Genomic DNA, 27,285 nt, shown 5'->3' on the forward strand with positions numbered 1-27,285 from the left:
TGTGAAAACGCATCTTTTGAAAAGATGTTTATTTATTTATTTTGAGAGAGAGAAAGCAGGAGCAGGGAGGGAGAGAGAGAGAGAGAGAGAGAATCCCAAGCAGGCTCCACACTGTCAGCACAGAGCCTGACTCAGGGCTTGAACTCATGAACCGTGAGATCATGACCCGAGCCGAAATCAAGAGTCAGATGCTTAACCGACTGAGCCCCCTGGGTGCCCCTCCCCTTGATTTCTAGACCTCACCGCCTGCCCCCAAATAGAGGAAGATATAAGAGTAGGTACCTGAATATGGGAACCTGGATATGGGATATGGGATATTTGTTTCTTCGTGTTCCCATGGAACGTTTCACGTTCTTTCTTCAGGGACATTTTTATAATTTTCTCTCCGCCGATGTATTTATTACACCTACGCCATTAAAGTCTGCTTTTTAAAATCTCATTTCGGACATAATTTTCCATCGCTATTATGGACTCCATACTGAAAAGCCTTACTGGGTTTTGTTTTGTTTTTTTTTTTAAGCAACTTGAGCCCATAAAGAAGCTTTCAAGAAACAGGGAAATGCCTAGGGTCCAAAAATAAAGCAGGAGGAGAATATCGCAGTGGTGGATGGACAGCCAGGAGGACGCGGCCCAATTCAGTAACCAGGATTTTGGGCAACCGCTAGGGACAGGCTGTGCTTTGCTGCGGCCAACAAGCGATCCCATCACACGTGTCCAGTCGTCACGTTGTACACCTGCAACTAAGATCATGTCACATGTCAGTGGGATCCCAGTAATGAAACAAACCGGTCCCTAACCCCACGGGGATTTGGCCCATGAGAGGGAGGTACCTCAGCTCTATGAACGGTGTTGCCGCACCCGGGGGCTGTCCCCATCTGTGACTCGGCATCTGGCCGGCTCCCGTCTGTGGCCGGCCCTGCAGCAGCTGCCCTCCACCGTCACCCCAGCGGGGGAGAGGACCCCCTCGCCGCGTACAGGCGTCCCCCTGTGCGGCCCGGCAACTCACACGTCTCCTCCTCTCATATGTAACTGGAATTAACACAGCATGAGGAGTGCTGTCTTACGCGAGCCTGGACACGGGAGCTGAGCCTTTGCCGAAAACCTGCATGTGTGCGGTTAGCATTCAATTTCCATTAGGTTAGACGGGGTCTCGGAGCCACACAAGACGAGGAACGGAAACCGGAACGCTTGCAACACACCACCAGGAGCCCTGCAGCCAGAGAGGCAGCCGTCCAAACACTCCTGCCCAGGAGACAGCCTCAAGAAGGAGACCCTGTCCTGGGTGGGCCGCCTGTGCTAACGCCGTGCAACGCCACGGCGTCCCCGGGTGCACTCGTCTCAGCGGCGGGAGTGAGCACAGACGGCCACGTGGTCACGGCAGGGCAGGGTCATCGTCCAGCAGAGAGGGCAGCAGGGGGCTGGGGGTGAGCTTCTAGGAACCGCCGTGCCTGCTCCAGAACTGGGCGGAGAAAAAGGCCTCTCGGAGAATTTATGCCACCTCGCCTGCCTCAAATAAACTTTGCGGTCTGAATTCACGTTCGCGTGTCCTGAGATGCATCGAGCTGGGAAATTCACCTAAAGAGCTCTGAGCTGATGGAGCCACGAGGGTGAGTGGCAGAAGCAAAAGACAATCCTTCGGTAAGAACGTAGTCTCAGCACAGGGGTCAGGAGAGTCCCACAGGTGTGTCCCGGCCACATGGAAATCTAAAGGACAAGACCAGAGGACAGCAACCACCGCGGACAGCAGCCACCAGAAAAGGGCTCCGTGAACATCGTGAACAGGAGCTCCGATGTTAGGATGTGCAGAAGATAACCTCAGCAGGCTTAGAATATTTGAACAGGGGCACCTGGGCGGCTCAGTCGGTTGAGCGTCCGACTTCGGCTCGGGTCACGATCTCGCGGTTCGTGGGTTCGAGCCCCGCGTCGGGGTCTGGGCTGACAGCTCGGAGCCTGGAGCCTGCTTCGGATTCTGTGTCTCCTTCTCTCTCTGCCCCTCCCCCGTTCATGCTTTGTCTCACTCTGTTTCTCAAAAATAAATAAATGTAAAAAAAAATTTTTTTTAAAACCCAGGGGGCATCATCCTTCTCGGCCTCTCTCCTGTCCTCATGCCATTCCGGTATTCTCTGCCGTCTAGATCCCTGTAAGCCTTCTTCCTGGTCTTCCTTCTCCTTCCTTTATTGTTCTTACGGCCTGTTCCGGAGAGCATTGGAATCCTTCTACAGGTTGACACGCCCCGGTGGTTTCCATCTGGCTCTGAATAAGACCAACGTTCTGTCCTCGCTCTCCCAGCGCCAGTATCACCAACCCCACTTGCCCCACCCAATCTCTTCTGACCTCACAGCCCACAAATCTCCCCAGAGAGCGACACCCTAGCAACGCAGGCCTCCTCGTTCCTCAAACAGGACGAGCGTCTTATTGCCCGAAGCCTGGTCTTTCTCGCTAGAATGTTCTATGCTTGGTATTCACAAGCTGCTGGTGTCCCCCCCAAAGTCCCATATTGAAAGCTAGCCCCCAACGTCATGGCATTAGGAGGTGGGCCTTTGGGGGGTGACCAGGTCGCGAGGGGGAGCCCCACGCATGGGATCGGTGCCCTTGTAACTGATCCCATTCTGCCCCGAGGACTCAGCGAGAAGGTCCTAGATGTGAAACGAAAAGCAGGCCCTCCAAGTCTGGCCTTGCTCATGGACCTCGGCCCTCACAGCTCGGAAATAAATGTCCGTTGTTTATGAGTTACCTGGTCTACAGCATTTCCTTACAGCGTCCTGCACTGGCCGAGACAAAGGCTTTCTGCTTCCCTGTCTCCTGGTTCCCGCTCAAAAGTCAGCTTCTCCCAGACCTACCTCCTGATTACTCTCTATGACGCGACCCTCCAACCACTCTCTTTCCTTCATCCTGTTTTCTTCTCCTTCATAGTATTTACCATACGGCATATTACGGTTTTGTTTCTGTTTAAGTGTCTTGTCTCTAAAATCAGACACAAAATCTGTGGAGGAAGGGGCTCGGCTTTGTTCACTGCTAGATCTCCAGGACCTAAAATAGTTCCTAGCATGTAGCAGGTACTCAAGGGTAACCAGGAAAAGAATAAGAATGGATCATATTCCTTCCCTTTTCCCATTTTGAGGTGGGGAAAAACCGGGTTAAAATGCAAAATCCAAACAATGTCAAAACGAGGGAGAGTAGCAGCAGCATGGAAACAGAAAACAGAGGAAAGTATAAAATAAAATGTTAAAATAAGTCCACATCCGGACGCCCAGGCGGCTCAGTCGGTTAAGTGTCTGACTCTTGGTTTCGACTCAAGTCATGATCTCACAGTTTGTGAGTCTGAGCCCCGCGTCGGGCTCTGAGCTGTCGGTGTAGAGCCTGCCTGGGATTCTCTGTCTCCCTCTCTCTCTCTGCCCCTACCCTGCTTGCTCTGTCTCTATCTCTGTCTTTCTCAAGATAAATAAATAAACATTAAAAAATAAAAATAAATAAAAGTAAGTTCACACAGATGAGTAATAACAATAAACGTAAACAGACTAAAACTCACCAGTTAAAAAAATAGAGATTGTCAAGTTGGATTTTAAAACAATCCAGTTATGTGCTCCTTCTAAGAGATACCCCCTAAATCACAGGACATAGGAAGATTGCAAAAAATACAGAAGACCAATAAATAGCAAAGCCTGTTGGTGTATGTACCACAATACAGGACAATTTACACTTTAAGGAAAAAGTATTACCATACCGACCATATAACATTAAAATAAAGTAGAAACTCACAGCATATTATATAAGAACATATGCAGATGCCATAAATACGTCAGTAAATGATGAAAAGACAAGACGTTAGGTTACCTGGAGGTGGGAGGGCGGCGACGGAGGTTGATTTAAAAGTACATAAAAGTGCCTCCAACTCTATTGATAATTTTTTTTTTTTATTCTAAGCCGGATGATGGACACACGGTAGTTAACATAACTTCATCAGATCTGTTCCATGTTGAAAATGGTTCATAATAATAATTAAAAAACCCTGTTTCCCATATCTGATGATAAATGACTTCCAACACAAGATCCATGAATGTGGAGGTCAGAGAGCCCTTTGGGAAGAAAAGCAATACTGACCGACAAGGCTTGGAGGCACCTTCCAGGGAAGGCGAGGCCCTTCTTGATTTAGCAAGATACTCTGCGAAACAAGTTACTTAAACTCAATTTCGGCCTCAGGGAAATGTGTGTGGACATTAAGAGAAATAGGTGAAGTACTCCGCACACGGTCAGTCAAGGAACTGCGTCAAAATCTTCCTGGAAATGAGGCAGAAGGGAACAGGGGAGGCAGAAGGGCAAATGCCATGGGGAGAGCCCCGCACCCCCCTCCCCTGCCTCCCCCACCTGTGGGCCCTTGCCGGGGCCCCTGTGGATTCTTTGTCTCTCATCCGCAGGATACGGTGCACCCCGCTCAGCTTTGTGTGACCTGGCTGCGTCTGGCACATAAGGGACACTCAGTCATTATCTGGGGAGCGCTGCAAACATGGGGTCATCTTGGAAGTGAATACAGACGCATCCTGTCAAGGCTGCAAACAGATGGGTTCGGCTCAGCTCTCCAGTTGGGAACCCGCAAGATTACACACAAGGATAATGCTTACTCACCACTAGCTCGCTCAGCTTCTGGTGTAGCCACGGTTCACAAGAGGGATGCGACACCAGGCGCTTTCTTTCCACCTCCTAAACACGGCTTGTGGCCGCTTGTGTTTGTGCCACTCGCATGAGAAACGTAGGGCAAAAGTGACCTAAAGGTGGATGGTGGGAACACGACACCGTGAATTCCGGGCACGTTTGTAAAGAAAACTCAGAGGCGTTCCCTTTTTCCCCTGCTTGTTTCCTCCCTAGCGGTGGGAAGGGTGGGGGCGGGAGTAGGGATGTGACAAAACTCGGGTTGCAGCGCCCATTCCCGGGGCGGGAGCGCTCCCGCTGACAGCCACCCCGGGAGGGGGAGAGAGGAGCGGGCTGCGCCCGGCCGCCTCCCCGCCCCGCGGCAGCCCGCTCGGCTCCTCTGGGCCGCGGGGGTGCGGCTCCCCGCAGCTGCCGCCCTCCCGGGCCGCACGCAGGTCCGCACCTCGCACAGGCGAGCGCGCGCGCCCCAGTCCGGGCGACGAGGTGGGCGGCGACCCATCCGGTAGGACCCGTCCGGTCTCTGCGCGCGCTGTGACCTCCGGGGGGAGCGGAGAGGCCCCCCGGGGCGCGGATCTCAGGGCGCTGTGTTTCCTACGTCTCGGGTGCACAGCGGAGGCCCCGGAGCACCCCCCGCCCCGCCGTCTCCCCCTGCGAACCCTGGGGAAAGCGCTCGCCCTGTCGATCGCCTGGAATCCCTGCAAAAGCTGGGAGGGGAGACGCGGCGCCGCCGGCGTGGGGGCGCGGGCAGCCGTCTCCACCGACAGCGCGGTGCGCCGGCCGTGCTCGGAGCGACGCGGGAAGGGAGCGGCTCGTAGCAACAGGTGCAGCCCGAAGCCGCTCCCGGAACGAGGCAGCCGGCCAGGAACCAGGACCCGGTAAGGCGCCGGCGGGGTCTCTCGGTGCGGCTGCCCTGGCGCGTCCCTCCTCCCCGGCTCGGGGCGGGTGCCGCGCAGAGGGACCCCCGCCCGGGAGGGTCCAGAGCGGGGCTCCCGGCACAGAGACGGTCCCAGTAGGCGCAGCCGCCGGGGCCTCGGGCTCGGGAACCCGCGCGCCCTGCGTGCTCGGGGCCGGGACCCCCGGCCGTCCTCGGAGCCTTCTTCCCCAGCAGGCGCCGTCGCCAGCGCGCCCGGGCGCCCCGCGCGGGCCATGGAGCCGGCAGCCGGGAACCTCAGCGACGGGAACGCGAGCGGCCCCGAGCCCCCAGCCCCGGAGCCCAGGCCGCTCTTCGGCATCGGCGTCGAGAACGTCGTCACCCTGGTGCTGTTCGGCCTGATCTTCGCGCTCGGCGTGCTGGGCAACAGCCTGGTGATCACCGTGCTGGCGCGCAGCAAGCCTGGCCGGCCGCGCAGCACCACCAACCTGTTCATCCTCAACCTGAGCATCGCCGACCTAGCCTACCTGCTCTTCTGCGTCCCCTTCCAGGCCACGGTCTACGCGCTGCCCTCCTGGGTGCTGGGCGCCTTCGTCTGCAAGTTCATCCACTACTTCTTCACCGTCTCCATGCTGGTCAGCATCTTCACGCTGGCCGCGATGTCCGTGGACCGCTACGTGGCCATCGTGCACTCCCGGCGCTCCTCCTCCCTGCGGGTGTCCCGCAACGCGCTGCTGGGCGTGGGCTTCATCTGGGCGCTGTCCATCGCCATGGCCTCGCCCGTGGCCTACCACCAGCGCCTCTTCCATTGGGAAGTCAGCAACCAGACCTTCTGCTGGGAGCAGTGGCCCAACCAGCGCCACAAGAAGGCCTACGTGGTGTGCACCTTCGTCTTCGGCTACCTGCTGCCGCTTCTGCTCATTTGCTTCTGCTACGCCAAGGTGGGCGCGCGGGGCGCGGGGCGCGGGCGGGCGGCTACCGGCCTGGCAGTAGCTCCTGGGTCCCCGTGCCCCTCTGGGAGCCCCTTGGACCTCGCTGTCTTGGGCGGTTCGGGTTGAAAACGGTCCCCAATGCACTTTGCCCTCGCCGGTCTGGTGGTGCGCGAGAAAGTTACTTGCAGTCCGGGAGACGCAGAACAAAGTGTGAGACTTCCCAGAGGTCCCGCCTCCCCTCGGCCTCCTGCCACCGCAGCCCTTGACCCCGAATTTGTCTTTGCTGCAGCGGGCAGCCGAGCGGTCAACGCCCACCTCTCAGAAGAGGAATCGGGCTCAGTTTTAGGCACTCAGACCCAGTCTCCAGGATGAAATCTCCGCGGCCCGAGTGCGGATCGGTTCCGAGCGTGCCCAGCAGGAGCGCGGCCCCATGTTCCCTCCCCAGCGCTCTGCTGGGACGCCCTGCGTGGTGGCCCTGGTCCCCTTCCCGCTCTGTGAAACCTTGCTCCTGGAGACGGTGTTTCGGATTTTATTTTACCCCAAGTTTAAGCTTTATAAGCCAGGTGCTAAGAGAATATTTCTTCACAGAATCTTGACCTTAGTCAGGACTGGGTGGGTTTCCAATTAGAAGGGTTGTGTAGACAATATTAGGTGATTCAGGCCTGAATCCCTAACTGTCCTCAAGAGATGCATTACTACGCACGTGGCCCAGCTCTCCCTCCCTCTGTGGCCCAGCTCCCCCCTCCCTCTGTGGCCCAGCTCCCCCCTCCCTCTGTGGCCCAGCTCCCCCCTCCCTCTGTGGCCCAGCTCCCCCCTCCCTCTGTGGCCCAGCTCCCCCCTCCCTCTGTGGCCCAGCTCCCCCCTCCCTCTGTGGCCCAGCTCCCCCCTCCCTCTGTGGCCCAGCTCCCCCTTCCCTCTGTGGCCCAGCTCCCCCCTCCCTCTGTGGCCCGGCTACCCCCTCCCTCTGTCCTCTGCTCCTTGGAGCTCAGCAAACCCACACCAGGACTTGAAGACGTCTTACCTACCAAAAGTCTTCAACTTTTTTGATAAACTCGTTTGTGTTTGAGTAAGAGTATCTGCTTAATCACATGAGTCATTCGTGGGGGTAAAAACTACAGTTCTCTGATGTACTGTGGTAGTATTATTAGCACTAGGAAAACAGCTTTGTAGCCAAAAATTGAAATTCCTACCATTTTATTTTCATCTTCTTGTGTCTCTGATTCGGTTTCTGATAAGGCTGTGACTGTAGGGCCGGGAGTAACCAGATGACAGAGAGCAATAATTTCTTTTATTCCAGCAAAAATGTTTACTACAGCCCCCTGGTCTTTGTTTTCTCCTGCCCCATATTCTGTAGGTAGAGTCATGTCTACTTGAATGGTCATAGTCTGGGATATTGTCTGGAAGGATGGCCTGCCTCAAAGGGTTACATATAAAGATATACCGAGGAGATAGGACAGGATAGAGCTTTTGGAAGATATCTGTAGCTTAGCTCTTTTGTAAATGCAAAAACAACAACCACCACAACAAACAAACAAAAAAACCTCATAAAAAATACACAAAAAACCCAAACCCAACAAACAACCAAAACAAAGCAAAACAAAACAAAAACAAACAAAACAAAACAAAACAAAACAAAACAAAACAGCAGGTGGTTGTACCAGTGCAGCGATCCACTGTGTGCACTGTCTCACTCAGTCTGTACAACCGTGGGGGTGGGAGCTGAGAAAAGGGTTTTGGGGGAGGAAGGCAACTGACCCAGATTATGAAGCCGGTAAACCGTTCAGGAAGGGTTTTAATGCAGAGCCACCAGTCCCTGAGGGAGGGCCTTGGCAGGAGGAAGCTCGGGGCTAGAAGTGTCCTTAGAATATTCAGTGATAGGCTCATAATCACCTAAAGTAGGCTGAAGCAGACCTTTCCTTCATTTTTCCAAAGTCCACAGGTCTTCTCAATGGAAATGACAAGGCAGATTTTTAGGAAAAATTAGGCTACATTTCCGTCGTTTGAGAGTTTATGAAAGCAAAGTTTATTTATTTATGAAAGTTTATTTATTTATGAAAGGAAAGTTTCAAAAAGAGCAAAGTTCAAAAAAGGGCAAAGTTTCAAAAGAGTTTTAAAACAATTCAACAAATATATAATCACTGGGAATTTTTTTTTTTTTAATAGGGAAATCATTTGCTTTGAAGCGTAACTGGGAATTTCTCTCAAATTCAAGCTATTTGCAGATTCACTCCAGGGTTTAAACAAGACCTTGGTTGTTTCTTTCTAGCTGATTTTCTTTGGCCCCATTGTTAGAGAACACTGTCCAGCTAATGGTTCTTCTTCTTGAATGTTAGGATCAGGACTGGCTGTTTCTCTAAGGCCCCGGACCAATGGCCACCATGAAAAATCACAAGTGGCCAAGAATTACATTTTTTCCCTTCTTCTTCTTCTTCTTCTTCTTCTTCTTCTTCTTCTTCTTCTCCTTTTTAACTCAACAAGGGAGTTGCATTCCAGTGTTGCCTTCTACTCCCCAAACCTTATGGCTTTGGTAGAACAGTTTGTGTCGGATAGTCCCCGAGAAACACGTAGAAGGCCCGGGCTGGACTGTGCCTGCCGTGCTCCCTCTTGCACAGGGGTGGCCCCTCCCCATCTTGCCTTAGAGGGAGTTCTTGTCTGGGACCCTCCACCATCTGACATGAGGGCAAACTCTTCACATACCCACCTGCCAGGTTCTGCCACATCCCCAGAGACATATGCTGCCCGGGATGACCTTGGCTCAGGTTTGAACGCGCACCTTCCTACACACGCTCCTAAGCGTATAGAACAATGGAGTGATGCCACCATGCTGCCATCGTCTTTTAAAGAAATGCGATTATGACCCATCATGATACCTTTGATGACGACCTCATCAAATGTATGTCACTATATGCATTATAATAGACCAATATATGCTCATAGTGTGGGTCCATGGACAGAAATACAGCTACTGAAGAAAACTATACTTGAGTGTTTTCTCCATGACCACTCAACATCCCACGGGAGTCTTGAAGTTGCTGAGATGTGATCCGACTGAGTTTACTGAAGGAGTCAATAGACCCTTGGGCAGCATCAGGAAGCAGATAACCCTAGACTTTTCTGTTCGGCCTCCTCTCCAGGAGGATTTTGTTTTGCCACCTGTCCTCTGTTCGCTCTTCTTGTCCCTCGTCCTCCATGACCAGTGTCCTCCCGTGGTCTCTTGCTGGGAAGGCTGCCAGCAAGGAAACTCACTAGGCCCGTCCTTTCCAGGAAAGATCTCACAAAAGTTCTTCTTCTGTTTTTCTCTTACATTCCGTTTCTGGGACCCCAGAACTGTTCTGGCAGAACAGTTAACTCAGCCACTGTCAACATATCGGAAGCGATCCTACATATCACTGTAAGACTTGTCACGTTGGAGGTGATGACACCCCACTGTTGGAAGAGAAGTAGTTCAGTAGGGCTGCAAATTTGGAGTCAGAAGTTCAAACCCCAAAGATGTCTGCTTAACTTGCGTGGAGCCCACGGAGTTGGTAAAGAAATCCTGTAGTTTCTTAATTTAGGGTATAACTGATCATTCCAGAAGTGCCACATCCAGCTGAGTGCTGCAGGCTTGTGCAGTGTTCCAAATGGATTGCATTATTTCCAGGCCGAGGTGCTGGAGGGAAGCCAGAAAATGTCTGGAATGTGGTTTCTAGTTCTCTCAGAGGCTCATCTGGGAAATGATGGAGAAGTCCAAGCCCTGAGTCATCCAGAGGCTAATTTTCCTTAGATGTCACTCAGATGGGATAGAAAACTCAACTCAAGTATGAATCTGCAGGCTTGGCTCAGGTGTGTGAGAGCAAGCTTACGCTGCAAATTCCTACACATAACCCAAATGTTTCACGTCACTTCTCCCGACTATTACGTCGACAAGAGGAGACAAAAATAGTTTCTCTAATGAACGAAGCCAGTGTCTGTCAGGAGATCCTCTGACAGGGATGTCAATTGTAAAACCTTGCTAAATAGTCTATAAACCTCCCGAGAAGCCGAATTCCCCAAATGTGAGTTTTCTAAAAGCATGGCGAGGTGGGTAGAATTAGAATAAAGAACGTAAGGAGATTGGATGGGTGGTAATTTGCTTTAAGGAGCCCACAACAGGAACACAGAAGGAATAAGTTGCAGCAAACATGGCCTGCACGGAAGAATTCTCTGCTGATATCATCGTGATTTGCTCACTTGCTGGCTTCCTGCATTGGACGGTTCACTGGAAGGAGACTTCTAGTGTTTCCACTTATCTAGGATTTAGCATTGCGTCTGACATATAATAGGGGCCTAGCGATTGTTACAACGTGGAAGCTCGGGGAAATCTGAGGTGAAAGGCAGACCAGTGAGGATGCATCCATGCATATCTGCGTTTTTCTGGACAAAACCCCAGAGCCACACAACGCAGGGCTCTCTGCAAACAGATGCTAGGAGCACAAACTTCCCCTGGATGCTCCTGAATGTGAGAGGAACAGACGTGTTTGGCGGTTCACGTTCGGTGAGACTTTGCCACCTTAAGGGCATTTCCACGTGAATGACCTTGCAGTGTGATTCCCACGCCAGAAGGTCGAGAATTATCAGTGCCAATCAGACGGTGAACTGTGGGCAGGAGGCGATCGGTTTAATCAGTCTGTGTTTTCCAGGTCCTCAATCATTTGCATAAAAAGTTGAAGAACATGTCAAAGAAGTCAGAAGCATCGAAGAAAAAGGTAATATTCCCAAATATATATTGTATATGTCGCATGTTAGAGCCTAGTTCATTTTTATTCCTAATTATCCTAATATCCACCCATTGCCTACGAAATTTAGGATCCTTGGCGCAGACCTTGAAATGAACCTCTTACCATTAGGTGGGGGTAGGAATGGGAAGTCAGCTCCCCTGGGCGTCACAGTGACCAGAGGCTGCATTAGAACTTAGACGGAGGTTTGGAGAGATGAGGAAACATACATTTTTTGGATTCTGAGCCTCTTTAGGAGGCGTGTTCTAAGTTGATTAGGTCAGAAGAAGAGTTGCTGACATCCTTCATTTGCACAAAACCATTTTATTGTGCATCTACCATAGCTGATGTGATATCAGAAGGCTTTGGCTTAACTGTCTTTGCAGGGAACATTATTATTATTTAAGAAGTTTTAAAAATGTTTATTTTTGAGAGAGAGAGAGAGCCAGCATAAGCCGGGGAGGGGCAGAGAGAGAGAGGGAGACACAGAATCCAAAGCAGGCTCCAGGCTCCGAACTGTCAGCACAGAGCCCGATGCGGGGCTGGAACTCATGAACTGTGGGATCATGACCTGAACTGAAGTTGGACGCTTAACCGACTGAGCCCCGCAGGCGCCCCACAGAGAATATTGTTGTAATATGCCCCCTAAGCCCCAAGATCAGATGTATTGTCCTCTCTTCCTCCCTGACTTGTCCTGACTGATGCTGGTTCCCAGGCAGGGGTGGGGGGAGAATTAAATATGAAAGGGTCCCCAAGGGGAATTTTTCCCACTTTTAATTGTCTTTCTCCTCCGGTGAATCCTGATTTAAATAAGCTTCTCCTGAGTAATATTAAAGCATTTAACATCCTGGTATTTGTTACAGTTCGCATTTTGAGAAAAAACTAAGTTACAAGTCAGGATTAATCTACCTCTTACACATCTTTGACTTTAGGAAGCGGTATAAGAGTATTGGACAAGATGTTTAGGGAGGGGATTATAGCCAGGCATTTTTTACCTGCAAATATATCATAACATCTGAAAGCACCTTGCTTGTCCTCACAACTACTTTTTTATGGCCAATAATACGGAACTCGCAGGACTTACAGTATAATTATAGTTATTTTTAAAAATTCTACTTACATAAAGCACAGCTCTTCTTGACTTTCCTCAAAACACATCTGCTCTCGGACTCGATGACGAGAAGGGGTAGGAGCTGCTTAGAAAGCATGAAGTTCGGCCTGGATTCCAAGTTCGATCGTGTGGCCTTCCGAATATCCCCCTAAGAGTAAACGATGGAGCATATGTAACGAGGCTGTCTTGCCTCTTCCGGCCACTGATGCGTCCGTAGGCTTTATTTTGCTTCTGGATCCCTTTAAACGGCCACCGCCGTTCAGTTGCGTGAATGGAGTGAACCCTAAAGCTGGTCTTTCCTTTCTCTGTTCTCCGTGATGTTGTGCTGGACTATTTCCATTTTTGGAGTCCGCCTCTCAGTCTGTCCTCTGAGCCACTCACCTCCAAGAAGATTATCGACTGCAAACAATTAAGGACTGTAATTTCCTGTGGGATAGTTCCTCATGGAGTCCTCGCCCTCCAGGGCCAGAGCCAGCCCCTGGGGCTGGAAGGGGCCCTGGTTCCCTGTGGTCACAACTCTGCAGGGGGAGAGACATACTTTTAGCTGTGCGGAGTGAGGCCCGGTAGGCGGGGGAGTGTCTTTGGGAGGAACTGGACTGGGGCACCTCCACAGAGGAGAAGCCCCTGGGCCGTGTGCATGCTCTTTACTGGGGTAAGAGGTTCACGCTTCGCAAAGGACAGAAGTCAAACGCTTCCTTAACATTGGCCGCATGTGTTTGCGGGCTTGGCTACTGTCCGTGTCTGTGTTTGCAAAGTGTTGCAGAGAAATCGCTGCAGTCTCACAGTGGAAAGAATGAAAATAGATCCTGTAAGAAGTAATTAGAAAACTCTCTGCTTTATAGCCAAGAATACTGATTAGCAATTAGTTTAAAAGTTGTGTTTAGTTTTATGTGTGTGTGTGTGCATGCATGTATACGTGTATAGGCACACATATATGCATATACTGTGTTATAGATTACACATGTGCATGTGTATGTATGTGTGTATGTGTGTATTGTGTGTGCATAAAATATACATGTTACATGCATGTATATATTACATGTGCACACATATATTACATGTCTTATAGATTATGTATGTGAGTGTGTATATGTGTGTGTGCATGTATGTGCATATATTATGTATGCATACATAACAGAAATGTGCACATATGTATGTGAGTGGGTACATACACACGTGTATATCTTGTACATGTGCACAGCGTATAATATATCTGTGTATATGTGCACTGGGTACATATTTAAACGCGTGTCTATCACATGTAAATGTAATTCCTCCCATAGGAGAAGGTGTGGCATTGAGAGGTGGGCAGATTTTCTCTTCCGTTTTCAGAGCCTCTGACCCTCACCAGCCCTGAACAGATGTCAGTTCTCTTCTGATACATTTAATCGCCTCCTTGTTTGCATAGAACAAATAAGGTGCAGTGCTGGGGGTGGTGCGCACGCCTGCGTCTGAGCAAGAGGCGGGGTGGGGTTGGGGGCGGGGTGAGAAGAGGGCAAAGGGCGGAGAGGTGGAGGAGGACGAGGGGAGAGGGTTCTGGTAGAGAAGCCCGGGTGGGCCGCTCCTTCCCGGAGGCAGAGACGGGTCGACTCCTGGCGGACACTCCCTCCCGCAGGGCTCAGCACAGGGAGGCGCTGGGCAGGTGCACGCTAGGGGCTGGTTTTTGTAGTTCGCTCAGCTCAGCGTCCCTCGTGTCGCGGCCCCTCCCCCCATGGTGGGTAGTCTCCCTTCCTCCTCGCCGTGTCCACCCACACAGGGGCTCCGCTTCAGGTGCGTGAGGGGCGTGGGGCAGAGAGGCCTTCCATGAACATGCTCAACACTTACCCTTCACGTTTGGAGGAACATACATAGGGCGACATCTCCACGGCAGAAAATACTAGAAAGAATAGGAGAGCCCTGCGGTTGGTTCCACGCTCTGCCCGAGCCCCGCCACACGTGAAGACGGGTTTCCTGGTGCAAGGCTGATGGGATACTGAAACGAGGCTCCCAGATCATCTCTGGAAGACTTCAGAATGGGACAGACGTCGTAGTGGGCGGGTCCCTCGCAGGGGACACTGGACTAGAGGCTTCGCTGACCCCCCTGACAACCTGGGCTCCCTCGGCACCTGAAGTAACCCGGCAAGCTCTTTGGCTGCCGTTGATACGATCTAGGGAATGTTTCCATCATTTTCTTCTTTCGGTCACCTTTTTCTTCCCAGCCAAGCTCCATTAGACATGTTGCGAGTATGGTCCTTTGAAGAAAGAACAGATGTCTTAGAAGACGTTCCAAAAGAACATCTTACAGGAGGAAGAGAGATTCATGTTTTTCAGATACTTTCAGTAGAAGGAGCAAGAAAGCACGCTAATCAAGGGCCCAGTCTCGAGGACAGTAAAGCATCTGGAGATTTTGTACATCACTCTAAAGGAGGACTTTTTCTGTGTCAGAAGATAGTGTCGGGAGTCTAGACACGATACGGACGGATGAGGCAAGCCGTAGGGGCATGGGGTTCAACTCCATCTCGGACTAAGGCAAGTGGTGTCAGAAGAAATGCAAAAAAGTCACGTAAGAAATCAAGAGCAATCAAGCTTTGTGCAGTGGCAGTATCGTAGCCAATGAGGTTTATCCGAGGCGCGATTATTGCTAATAGAAATCAAGAGCAATCAGCCTCATTCTCCACAGACGGGAACGCTCTCACTGCATTCTGACGTCTCACCTAGGAGAGCAAGGAGCCTTTTCCAGGCTTCCTGGGGAAAAGTCATGGTTCAGCCTTGGCGGCTGTCGGTGTTGAGGAAGCGGCTTTGCCTTTAATTGGAGACGGGGACGATAATTTGCTTTTGCTGTGGCTTGTCTGGAATTCACCAGGGGTTTTTCAAATGCCACTGAGCTTTTTAGAAAGAAAGGCAGATTCCTGGGTAAGTCCCCAATAGCCCCCCACCCCTGCACTGCGATGTGGGGCACGAGGCCTAGATGTTTGGCTTTTAACAAGCAGTGTCCTGGGGAGTGATCAGCACAGGGAGGCACTTCCGTCTCAGGTTTGGGACTTGTCCCATGTGTTACTCTGACCAGCTCTCTAGGTTGCAGTCGGTCGCTATTCTGCCTGCGTGGACTCCTGTCCTGTGGCCGCCGTCTCCTCGGCTCGGTCGGGACCCACAGGGAGACAGAAGAAGACGGACGTTTCCTGTCCCCAGCTACACTAACCTGGACGCGCTCGCCCAAACGTCGCCGAGGCCGATTTGGAGTCAACCCGCGTGCAGGGTGCGGGGTCGCCATCCGCTAAGAGAACATCAGTCTGAGGGACTGAGCTGCCTGATGAGGCTGGGAGAAAATAGCAAATCCCCGAGGATGTGCAGCTGGCAGCAGTCGGTGCTGACGGCCGTGCCATTTAATTCTTTGGGAACAACAGCCTTAGATGGATGATCGAGTTTATGTAAGTGCCCACTAAGTATTTTTCCCCCAAGAACTACTAAATTGCAATGCCCTCGTATTCAAAGCTCCCAGAGAGCCTTGTCCGTGGTTCTGAGGAGGCCAGTGGAATTACTCAAAACAAAAAGGTACATTTTGAATGAACTGCAAACAGAAAATATACCATATTCGTATTGCCCTTGCCCTATGGACTTTGATACGTTATGGATCCTACCAGTAAGCTGCTGGGGGTCGATTTCTGTCCTAAGCGTGGCACTTACTAGAAACTTCCTGAAAGAGGCACTGAAAGGGGATATCCAGAGGGTATTTGTTTGGGGAAGCAGAGAGATGTTCTTATTGTCTTAGAAAGAAAAGACGATGTGTTCTGTTCTATTTGTAGGTATAATTACGCCTAGATTGTTTTTGATTAAATCATCTGGGGATGGAACCTCTCATGCGCTAATGGATAAGAGCATCGATGGCAGACAATCTGTTAATACATGTGGACAAATCTCTTGTTTGCTCTGTGGGCCCTGCAGGAAGCAGCTTTAATATGTAATCCTGCCGCCCTATAAAAACCTGTTGTCAGGTTTTACCTGAGTTCTTTTAAGTGTCTGAATGGACCAGGTACAGCCAGAGCCACGTCTCTGGGGCACGGAGTTGAGGCCCTGGGAGGCTACGTCAGTTTTCACGAGGCTGCACAGCCAGGTCGTGGCCACTGTCCGTCCCGGGCTCCTGTATACAATCCACGGAGCCCCGTGATGGTGAGCTTAGCTGTCGTCTCCTGCCCCTCCTGACACTGCGTTTGCCCTGGCCTTGCCCTGCAATCCCACCCTCCTGCCGCATCCCTGCCTCCACCTGGTTGCAGAACGCCCGGCTTCTGACCCGTGTCTCTGACGCTCGTGTCTGCGTGTGCTGCCCTCGGAGTGGGCGGCTCCCTGCTGCCGTCCTGGCTGGTCTGGCCGCTAATTCACGGCGTGGGTGGAGGGCACATCCTGGTGGGGACACAGCCCTCAGGGCAGTGCCGGGGGGGGGGGTGGGGGCACCGGGCGCGAGGCGGCAGGTTCAGTTGTGCTGTGACAGTGATGTCCTCGTCTCAGAACCGCCTCCCCCATGTCCAGCCCTCGTCCTGTGTGAGGACGTGACAATGAGCGTCCCTGGGTTCTGTCACCTTCCTTCTGCCTCTGTCCTCCCAACCCTCCTTCCCCTTATCCGTCCGTTCGGTCGGGACTGGTTCTGTGCAGAAGGGAAGGCAGAGGGGCGCCGTCAGGGAATCTTGGGCTCCACCTCGGTGCCCCGGCAGGGAGGTGGGGGAAGGTGCGTCATTGCCTTTTCCCGTCGGGGTGGGGTGGGGTGGGGTGGGGTGGAGCGGCGGGTGCTGCAGACTTCCACGTGTCCACGTGTCCCCTCCACAAATTCAGGCGGCCCGGACTCACAGTCTGAGGAAGAAGATTCCTAATCCCCAGTCGAGGGGCTCCAAGTCCCTATCTCTCACATCCTCTGCGAGGGGTGGACCTACTGGTGAGGTGACCTAGGAGCTGGCAGTGCTGCATGTGGGGGCTGGGCACGTGTCCTCGCCTGGTTTGTCTGGAGGGCTGAGCGACCGTTGTCCTGTGGGTCCCTGATCGCCCGCCCAAGGGCTGCACAGGCAGCCCCCGGAGACGGGGCTGGTGGTGACCAGGCAGACTTTGTAAGCTTTTCTTTCCCCATGTCTGAGCGTTCGGAGCACGCGCTTGGGGTCACTTGACCCGGCTTCGGGCTCTGACTTGGCCTCCGGCTCTGGAACGCCAGGCACCTGTCTCGACTGTTCTGCACCTCAGCGTCCTCATCTAGGAGCCGTGATCCCGGTGGGCCCCACTTCGTGCCCACCGCCGGTAGTCAGGCAGTGACAATCAGCCACACTCCACTGCCCGGGGGCCGCTGTGCCCATCTGGCAGTCAGGGCCCTGCTTGGTTCCTGGGGGGGAAGAGGGGAGGTCTCCCAGGAGGGGAGACCTTTCAAGGAAGGAGCCAGCTGATTGCATCAGGTTTTTGTTTCCAAAACGTTGAGAGCAGCATCTTCTGTTTGGAGCCGTAGACATAGAGTTTCCAGCTAATCACAAGGTTAATTATCTAGTTGTTGCCTTTCCGACATGTACCAAACCAGCTGCCCTGAAATGCAGGAGAAGTGGTTCTCGGGCTTGACCCCAGCCCTTTAGGTGTGCGCCCACGGGGAAGGTGATGGGCTCCCACACGAAGCGGGGTGCAGACGGGAAGCAGGAGGGAGGGCTCCTCTTGTGCTGAGGTCTTCGATCAGGTGTGGCTTTCTTCCATCACCTGCTTGGCACAAATCTCCAAGGAAACACGTGGGTGTCCTGCCCCAGCCTCCGGGTGTTTTCAGATTTAGGGAGAGCAAGGGAAGGGTTACGATAGGTACAAGCTAAAAATGGGGCTCATCAGCCCACAGACAGAAACAGAGATGGCTTTCCGGAATGCATCAGTGCGTTGGGGTCTTTCACTGGCCAAAGGTGAACGAGGAGAAATAAAGAAATACACCGTCTGTTGAGGCAGCCGTTCAGAGAGGGTTCGAGTGCCCATCCGAGCTGCCCGCTGGTGAACCTGTCTCTGCGTGTGCTGCTGGCTTCAGAGCTCTGCAGGCTTTAAGGTGACAGTGTTTAATCTCTGCACATTTATAGTTCCACGATCCCAAAGACACAGCCCGTAATCCACACGCATCTCACGTATGTGGTAACGTTACCCCGTGGCAGGTCCTGGACAAGTTTTGAACACAACCGTTATATGAAGTGACAGTTCAGCAGAGTTAGCATCCGTTTGATTGCATGGTGATACACATAACATTTTCTCAGAGCAGGTTTTGAAACTCTGGAACATTCTTTGCCTGCTGTAATTGACGCACTTCCTGTATTTTCTTCTTCTTCTTCTAGACCGCGCAGACGGTTCTGGTGGTGGTTGTGGTTTTTGGGATCTCCTGGCTGCCACATCATGTCATCAATCTCTGGGCCGAGTTTGGGGTTTTCCCGCTGACCCCCGTCTCCTTCCTCTTCAGAATCGCCGCTCACTGCCTGGCCTACAGTAATTCCTCGGTGAATCCTATCATATACGCTTTTCTCTCAGAAAATTTTAGGAAGGCCTATAAGCAAGTGTTCAAGTGCCACATGCGCAATGAGTCACCTCTTAATGATACGAAAGAAAATAAAAGTCGAATAGATACCCCGCCGTCCACCAATTGCACTCACGTGTGAGAGCGTTAGAGCGCTCGTGTGGAGTCTCAGACAGAGCACGGTACGACAAGGGGTTAGCAAGCCTGCAACTTCTTGTGCTCATGACAAGTCGCATCATTTTAGTTCCACCTGTTTTTGAAAACAATACTTTAATCCATTTAGGAAATCTCGAGGTCTAGTAAAGATTGTTTCTAAATTTTATTTCAAAAACAAAAGGAAATGCTACATAGTTTTTTATACCTTTACAGAAACGAAAGGTTAATAGAATTCCATCGACATGTTCAATTCTTCATAGGACAGCCTATAAAGATGGTCAGGAATACTGGCGATCTACATTTTGAACCCAGTTTATTTAGAAAAAAACACATGTATGTGTTAATTCTTCAGTTTTAAGAAACGAGGTAATATTGCGAGGTATGTGTTTCAAAATATGATCATGGATACACGATCAAAGTTTGACCTGGATTTCATTTTTTTTGTGGCCATTTATATAGAGGCACATCTGTTAAATGGCGGTGAGACTTTGCCAAGTCGATTTGCACTGGCCTCATTTGCCCCCAACTGTAAATAGTGAACACGGTTTCCAGAGATGAGCTTCACCTGTCTGTGGTCATGAGGGCCCATTAACTTCATCTCCGGAGACCAGCACAGCGGCACAGAGGTGACTCACGGTGACGGACATTGGCCCGGTCACTTAAAACTATTCTGCGATGTAAGCTGTGTAGAGTTACCTAAAAAAAAAATCAGGGAAAATGCCAAGGACAACTGTTCTAATAGTGGAAGCTTTCAGTGAGATCCAAGAGGGAACGTGGTCATTAAAGTTTTACAAATATATCACCCAGGGTATTTTGTGTGCCTTGGGTGGAACTGAGCCAAAAGGGAGTAAAAAAAAATGCCAGGGAGGATGATATGTGGGTAATAGTTTCTATGGGGCTGGGAAGAAGTCAGAATCCAGTAAGACACATGGTAGTCATGCCACATGTGGAAAGCATACGCAACACGTGATTCAGATAACATTAGAAGAAAAGGAATCTTCTGAGCAGGTATACCCAGGGATATATGTTGTACAAACGCATGCTTTGTTTCATTAAATTTGTAGTAATGTTAAATGCACATTTACCCCCAATATTACTTCCTCGAAAATGATCATAGGCTGAATTTCAAATGTACTTTTCACGACAATTTCGTATTTATTCATGTGTGGAATGAAAAACACGGGATGAAGAGATTAAATTATTCTACCTTAGAACAGTAGTGTTCAGACTCCAGGACTTTGCTATATTTTGTGAGAATATAACATCAGGAAGACTTTTTGAAAAAGGATTTAGTGTAATGCACACCCGTGTCAAATCAGGATTCCATAGGAAATATCAAATTTTAGATGAAAAAACTCGATATAAGTCTTTGCATGTTAAATTTTCCAGCTGATGAATTCATTGTCACTAATCACACTCCTCCAGCAAATGGTATTTACATTTGCAATGCTTAAACTGATTCTCTAGCCAGAACAGGAGAAAATTCTTCGAAAGGATGGGAAATCATGAGCTCTCAAGTTTGGTGGCTAGGGAAAGAAGTTGCATGTATGTGTGATGCCAGTGTTTTAGAGGACAGCCTAAGTCCTTTGCATGGAAAATTCTTTGCACTTTATTCAAATACAGCCGCAGAAACATTGTACCCTGACAGTGATACCTCATGTCCTTTGTGGAACTTGAAGTCGCCATTGCAGACGCCAGAACAGGTCGTGTGTGTGTGTGTGTGTGAACCCCCACAGCTGTACAAAGAGGTGCCTCCTGGTTGCCTTTGGACTTGCATGGTTGACAAAGGCTTCCTGCACCCTGGCTGTTCCTTTGTTTTCCTCTTGTGATTCCTCCACACACAGAGGTATTAGAAGAAATGCGGGACCTAATGTTTCTGTTTTCTACGAAGCACGTGGAAGATGTATTTATGTACCCACCCGTGTCCCCTTGGTCCATCCCATTTGTGGCTGGCGTGACGGAAGCCAGAAGCATAGCGCCAGAGTCGTAGCCGGCACCTGCAAAACTTCCCATTTGCTGAGTGTACATGCGGACCTGTTAGGGTATTTTTCCTGTCCATCGGCATTTAAGTCAATTCCTCTTATTCAGAGCCTAGGTGGTCCACTGGTATAAGAAACTTTGAGGCTGATGATGACTCGGGTCCTGCGAAGATCTGAACCTCTGTGAAGCTGTCTGCGTGAGGAGTTCCAGAAGGACTGGAACAGACTTCAGTTGCCCAGAGAGGCATCAGAGTGTCTTGCATTGACCAAGCGCGTGCTTCCTAGGTGGTGGTTTTTCTAACATATAATTAACGCAACCAAGTCAGAAGCACCTTTGCTTCCTCCTCTAAATAAAGAAGGCCTCCCTAGGACACGCTTTTTCTTGCAGCAGCCAGACTAACGGACAAATGCTGTATTTGCCTTTGAAGTTGGGCGGCTTGCAAACCATGTTTTTCAGTGAACTTCAAAGAGAATTGATGTCGTCTCCTTAGATTTGGCTGCCTCGGTACCAGAAGGCGGTTGTGATTTTTTTCTGGGCTTTTAGTGTTTCACATTTGGACACTAGCTCTGGAATATTTAAATGGCCGAAATGCTGGCTGCTTCACACGGATGGGGACGGGTTTCAGTCTCCTACTGATATATAGTGACGTGGTTGGAACGACTTTCTCACCCCGCGACCCCAGGAGATACCTTAAGTAGATGCTGTCTGCGTTCTGACCACGTGTGTCCTCAGCAATGTGGGGACAGAGGCCATTTTCTGAATATTTTAGGTAAATATTTTCGCCTTTAATGAAATCGTTCAATGCACACCTTAGGAGTAAAACAGTCATTTCCTTCTCTTCCTCCGCCCCCACCCTCTTGTGCTCTTCTCGAAATGTGCTTCTATCCCGAGTTTCTCACTCTCGTATCTACCCTGGTGAAATCCGGCCTTCGACTCAGATGTGATGAGTTACAGTGAACAGAGAAGGCGCTTGCTGAACCACGTGAGTCACTCGTGAGTCAACTTTAACTTGCGGCCTCGAGGATGACTGCATTTGCTCAGCGCCTCAGCTGCGTGGAGACGGTGCAGTCGTAGTCCCCGAGTGTTAGCGGAAACCCGGGGCCAGGCTTCTTCTGAGCAGGAGAGAATAACTTAGCGAGACATTCATTTCCTCTCCACAGATACTGCAGATGCTTGCGGGTCCCCAAACGCCCGCGTTGAAGCAGCATTGCGTCAAATAAAACCATGTACAGCTTCCCCCTCTTCTTTGCCTAAAAGGATATTTTAAATGCATGTATGTAAACCACATAGTCCTGTAATTGGGGTAAATCTATCAATGTGGCTGCTTCCACTGGACCCTTCTCTTCTGAAATTTGTAAATTGTGATCGACACTGACTGCAGGTATCTCCCACGTTTGAAATTTGTAACCGGGTTTCTTCCTAAGGCGATCTTGTTCTTGGCCGTTAAAAAGTGCTCCCTATTAGGCTGTCTGTCAAGTGGATGTTACTGACTTGTGTATTATAAAAAAGCCATCTATACGAAGAGTAGGTGGCCCCAAATGCTGATGGCCACCTATTGTCTTAGGAAGAAAAAATGACAGGATGGCAGTTGTATTTCAATTTATAATGTACTTTGATTTTTCTCTTTTAGAAGAGGAAAAGTTGGGGCCGAGGAACAACTGCACGCACCGACCACGTCTTTGGTGTGGGCTGTGTCTGCGGAAGGCCAGCATGTCTGGGGAGGGTGTCGGATGTGTGTTTAGTGTCTTAGGCGTGGCAGATTCACTCACAGTCACCTTTGTCACTCTGGCTGCCCTGCTGGGCCTCTGGGACAGGCACGTCTTCTTGATTGGGCGTGATCTTTAGGAACATTAGCAGGCTGGTGCATTTGCACCTCCACTGGGCTCAGCACCGCTCACCGCTGGCTCCTGAGCTCGCGCTCAGCACACCCCTCTGCCAGAACTCGGGTTGTGTCCTGGGCGCAGCTGCGGCGGGAGGGGCCTTTCTAGGGGGTGAGGAGGAAGCTCTTAGCTCTGAGTACACCGTGGAGACGACCTCAGCTGGACTCGCTCTGTCTGTTCTGACCTTGGCTGAGTTTTCTCTATTTAAACAACTGCATGGAGAACTGATTGCATAGAGAAGGGTTTTGATGTCACTTTGGGGGTGGAAAGCCTCATCCTTTCTGCTGGGGAACAGATCTCTGGATATCTCTAGGTACATCGTGCCAGTCCAGATTTTCAGCATTAGGGAAGTCAAAACAAAGATCACCAGCTGCTGGCATCGACAGGAACCGGGATCCACCATTCAGAGTCTTTACTCTCAGGCAGTGATGATCATTAAGGTGACCTATAAACTGGGATGAACCTTGTGGTCCACTCTGGGTTTTCTACCGGCCACCACGCGCTATATATGGAGCCTTACTTCAAAAGATTGAATATTGACTGTTAAAACGGAACCTACTTTTGTGTGCTTGTTCTCAAGACCACTGTGGATCTGTTAAGCTCCTTTTTCTCCTGTGGTGGGCTTGTTCCGGGCAGTCAAGGTAACATGCCATCCAGTGGGTAAAACGGGGTGGTCCCGGGAGGGGACGGTGAAGAAAGGAAGTGACTGGCAGCATTTTACGCTGTGGTGAGCATCAGTGCGAGTGTAAGCACACCTCTAGGCTCCGGAAAGGCAGTGAGGCCACGCCTCCAGACACTGGAAAGGCGGTGGAAGCCATGCCTCCAGGTACCGGAAAGGCAGTGGAAGCCACGCCTCCAGGTACCGGAAAGGCGGTGGTGGGGGCCAATCTTATCCGGAGCGATTTGTGTGTGTGGGGGGGGGGGGGGGGGGGGGGGAGGGGGGGCAAGGTGCCCATGTTGCCAGCATTGTTGATGTGGCAGATGAAGTAGGAAGTTTGGCTGTGACGGGACATGCCCACTTGTGGAGCAGGGTACCAGTGACGGAATGGGAGCCTTTGGGATGTAACGGCTGTGTCTTGAATGTTCACAACGTGGCAGAGCATCACCTGGGTGTTGGTGGTAGACCCCGCTCCTTGGGGCTCCAGATGGTGTAGATCTTCGACCGTGCACGGAGGCAGGAGAGTGGGACCTCGGGGGACAGGCACCAGCTGCGTCCTCTGCTGTTCAGCCAGAGGGCATCTGCTTCCTCTGCCCTTGGATTTCCGTGTCCGGTTTCGCCGAAAGTTAGAAACAATGAATCCAAGGCACACGTTACCCAGTGTTTGTATTGGATTTTTCTGGTCACGCCTCCACTCACTGTTTGTATTACCTATGCAACTTGTGACCCTATCTGTTCTCCCCTGCTCCTTTCTTAAGGTCAATCGTATTTCTGTGCTTGAGATCCTCCAGATTTTGTCATCATTGAGGGATCCCTGAATGACCCAAGTCCAACACTTTTCATATCTTCATTGTTCGGCCGGGCTCATCACATCTTCCTGGTTACCCTATCCATAGCCTTCCCTTTAACCGTGAAGTGTCGGAAACACAAGCTTTCAGAGAAAAGTTCCTTTCGTAAGGATCACAGATGACCAGTTTCTTCAGAGAATCGAAAGGCAGTTGAGCAGGCCCATGGGCACGTCTGTCCCGAGGGCCCTCTTTGGGGTGCTGGCTCTGGTGATGTCACACCCACAAGAGCTCGTGTCCTGTGAGTGACTGTCACAGCAGATGGGAGTCAGGAGGTGGGCGCCTGGCTGTGGCTGCAGCAGGTCTCCGGGCGCGCTTCCTCTGCTTCTGCAGGATGAGTCGTCCCGACCTACCCTGCCCCTCTCTGCGTCCACTTTGCCAAGAGATTGGACCAGGCAAATGGCCTATGATCCCTGGGCCAGAAAGAGCTCTTTCTGACGTGTCAGGAGTGAAGGCAAAATATAGGTGAGCACCTTGGGGCCCAGAGCAGCCAAAACGAAAGGGTCGGAATGGGTGTCTTGCCACTTAACCTGCTAAGGTACCGCTAAACAGTCTCCGTTTGGAAACCACAAAAGTCCGAGAGAGCAGAAGCACGTGGGGAGGTGGAAACCTTCCCATCTCCTTAGGAAGAAAAACTCAATGTAAACATGCAATTGTGGCACATTTCAGTCTAGCTCTCAGAGAAACTGTTGATAACAATAGAAACCATGTCAATTTCCCATTAAAGAGCCGGTTGCGGGGGTGTAGACATAGATAAGAAGTGTGTTGCAATAATGCAGCTCAGGACCAGGCAGCACACAGGGAGGTGGGGAGCGTCGGTAGGCGCATGAATCCTATTTATCCTCAGAGCCTTGAGGTCCCGTGAGGAACTTTACATGGAATATACTTACTGAGTGAGTGAGCAGACGCCTAGTTTGTGATATTTTCAGCATAGGGCCAGCTAGCCTGGATAAAGAATTAAATTTAATAATCCTCTCGTTATTAAATCAGATTATACTTTGGGAATATTTACAAACCAGAAATGGATACATAAATATTGTTTGCCATATATTGATTTTCTGAGAGTCAGGCTTCATGGCCATGTATTTCGTAAAGACTGAAGGTGTGACACCGAGGGATAGAAATGCCAAGTTTTCTTGAACCTTGTTGGTGAATCTTGTAATTTCTCAAGTTATAGCTGCACAGGAGAGCTGTGCATTGCAGAAAAGGTAAGGGACATTAGGTTTGGTTTGATCCTGTGGCTAAGGTTGCTGATGGAAATGCTGTCTTTGGTATTCTCACACATGAAAGAAAAGTTGAATGGGATGAACAAGTCTCTAAAGGGAAACACATTTGAATGAGCGGGGAATTCTGCAGAAGGTACGAATGATACTCTGGGCTCACCTTATGGCCGTGAGGCTCTGGGCTCACCTAAGGACCATGGTTCTCAGCCTTTACCAAGTATCTGAATCACCTGAAGAGTTTGTTAACACAGATTACCGGGCCTCACCTCCAGAATTTCCAATTCAGTACCTTTGGGGTAAAGCCCCAAGATTTGTATTTCTAACGGGCTCTTTGGTGATATTGATGCTGCGGGTCCAGGGACCCCATTTTCAGACCTCCTTCCCGATTTGATTGGGTTGGAGGTGGAGCCCAAGCATTTTTCAAGGCCTCAGGCACACCGCCAGAGTTAAGAACCATTCAAACTGAGTGGATGGTCCTCTGTAAGCCAAAACTTGAGTGGTTCTATGAAAAAGTAATTCCTTCTGTGAGATCTAAATCGATCAGATTTCATTGTTTACATTGATCTGATTCATAAAATATCTGTTCAACTATTATATTAGCCTATCTGCAGAAATTTACATATTTTCAAAGCGTGAGAGAGTTGGATAACTTACATGTAAGGATTTCAGAGATTATCATATTTTTCCCATCAAAAAAAATAGCTTGGTGGAAAAGAGCACTTGTACATTAATTTTGTTGTCTCCCCCAATATAGAGAAGTGAATACTGCATTCCAGTTGTTACGTGTGAATTTTTTAACTCAATGTTGAAATGAAATATATGCATGTCTTTCTGTGCAGCTGCTGATTTTTAACAGCATTATTATCTCTAAGAGATAAATGTAACTTCTCTGTGTAAGGTTTTCAGTTAATTATCTCCCGATAACATAGTAGTATGTATAACGAAGAAAATATGTGAATATTGATTTTTTTTAATTTTACCAACGTGATTGCTTAAACACTGCTGTAGAAATAATAACGAACGTGGATCTTCCTACACCAGATGCTGTTACAACTACTCTCTGGAGTTTGTTTCTCTAAAATGTGTCTTATCATCTATAAATTTAGCATGAATACCAGTAAACTCACAAAGCCGAATGCCAAAAATTAAGAGTTGTATTAATCTATGTAGTACCAAATGTAGACATCCTAAATCACTCTGTGTTCTGCATGAAGTCTGGTGGATGTGTGTTTTGAACCAATTTCTTGAACTGAAAATAAAATTATGTTCCTTAAAGTATTCTTACTTACGAGTATGCTATTTTCACACAAAGTAATTGCACTGCTTTATAAGGCATTTCTATAAGTACAAGAACATAATACAACGTTGTCAAATTATATTAGTTTCATTCTTATGGAGAGCTGCCGTGGAGAATACAGGGGAATCACATTGGAAACTGACAAATATGTGGGTAAATGTTTTCTTCCTTCTTTCCCTCATCCTTTGGTCTTTCTTTCCTCTTCTTCTCTTTCCCTTTCTCTCTCTCTTTTTAAGTTTATTATTTTTTTTTCATTTGGAAGGGGGAGGGTCAGAGAGAAAGAGAGAGAGAGAGAGAGAGAGAGAGAGAAAGAGAGAGAGAGAGAGAGAGAATCCCAAGAAGGATCCATGCTGCCAGCATGGAGCCTGATGTGAGGCTTGAACTCATGTACTGTGAGATCATGACCTGAGCCGAAATCAAGAGTTGACTGAACCACCCAGGCGCCAACCCCCTCTCTCTGTTTTCAAAAAG

General features: G+C 50.1%; 1 protein-coding gene, 1 long non-coding RNA gene and 1 other non-coding gene across 3 annotated transcripts; 2 read left to right on the forward strand and 1 right to left on the reverse strand.

Annotated features, from left to right (window-relative positions):
• Positions 1-335: 335 nt before the first annotated feature.
• Positions 336-6,432, reverse strand: LOC147575710 (uncharacterized). The gene is made up of 3 exons (XR_015242679.1): positions 6,046-6,432; positions 4,624-4,763; positions 336-740 (listed from the first exon to the last, which is right to left on the reverse strand). It is a non-coding gene; the product is annotated as an uncharacterized LOC147575710 (long non-coding RNA).
• GALR1 (galanin receptor 1) lies at positions 5,315-26,795 on the forward strand. The gene is made up of 3 exons (XM_086683259.1): positions 5,315-6,459; positions 11,109-11,174; positions 18,600-26,795. Exons 1-3 carry the CDS (start codon positions 5,794-5,796, stop codon positions 18,915-18,917), a joined length of 1,050 nt encoding a protein of 349 aa, XP_086539385.1. The 5' UTR covers positions 5,315-5,793; the 3' UTR covers positions 18,918-26,795.
• Positions 14,858-14,994, forward strand: LOC112868463 (U4 spliceosomal RNA). Its single transcript, XR_003224287.1, has one exon. It is a non-coding gene; the product is annotated as a U4 spliceosomal RNA (small nuclear RNA).
• Positions 26,796-27,285: the final 490 nt, after the last annotated feature.

Source organism: Puma concolor, chromosome D3 (genome assembly GCF_028749965.1).
Source record: "Puma concolor isolate L17-30 chromosome D3, mPumCon1.1.hap2, whole genome shotgun sequence".
Classification (NCBI taxonomy): Eukaryota; Metazoa; Chordata; class Mammalia; order Carnivora; family Felidae; genus Puma; species Puma concolor.

Bases quoted from the DNA above. Each gene is read 5' to 3' on its own strand.
- GALR1 (XM_086683259.1), top strand. From the start codon at position 5,794: ATGGAGCCGGCAGCCGGGAACCTCAGCGACGGGAACGCGAGCGGCCCC. The intron at 6,460-11,108 runs GTGGGCGCGCGG...TGTGTTTTCCAG, and splicing joins TTTGCTTCTGCTACGCCAAG to GTCCTCAATCATTTGCATAA. The intron at 11,175-18,599 runs GTAATATTCCCA...TTCTTCTTCTAG, and splicing joins CAGAAGCATCGAAGAAAAAG to ACCGCGCAGACGGTTCTGGT.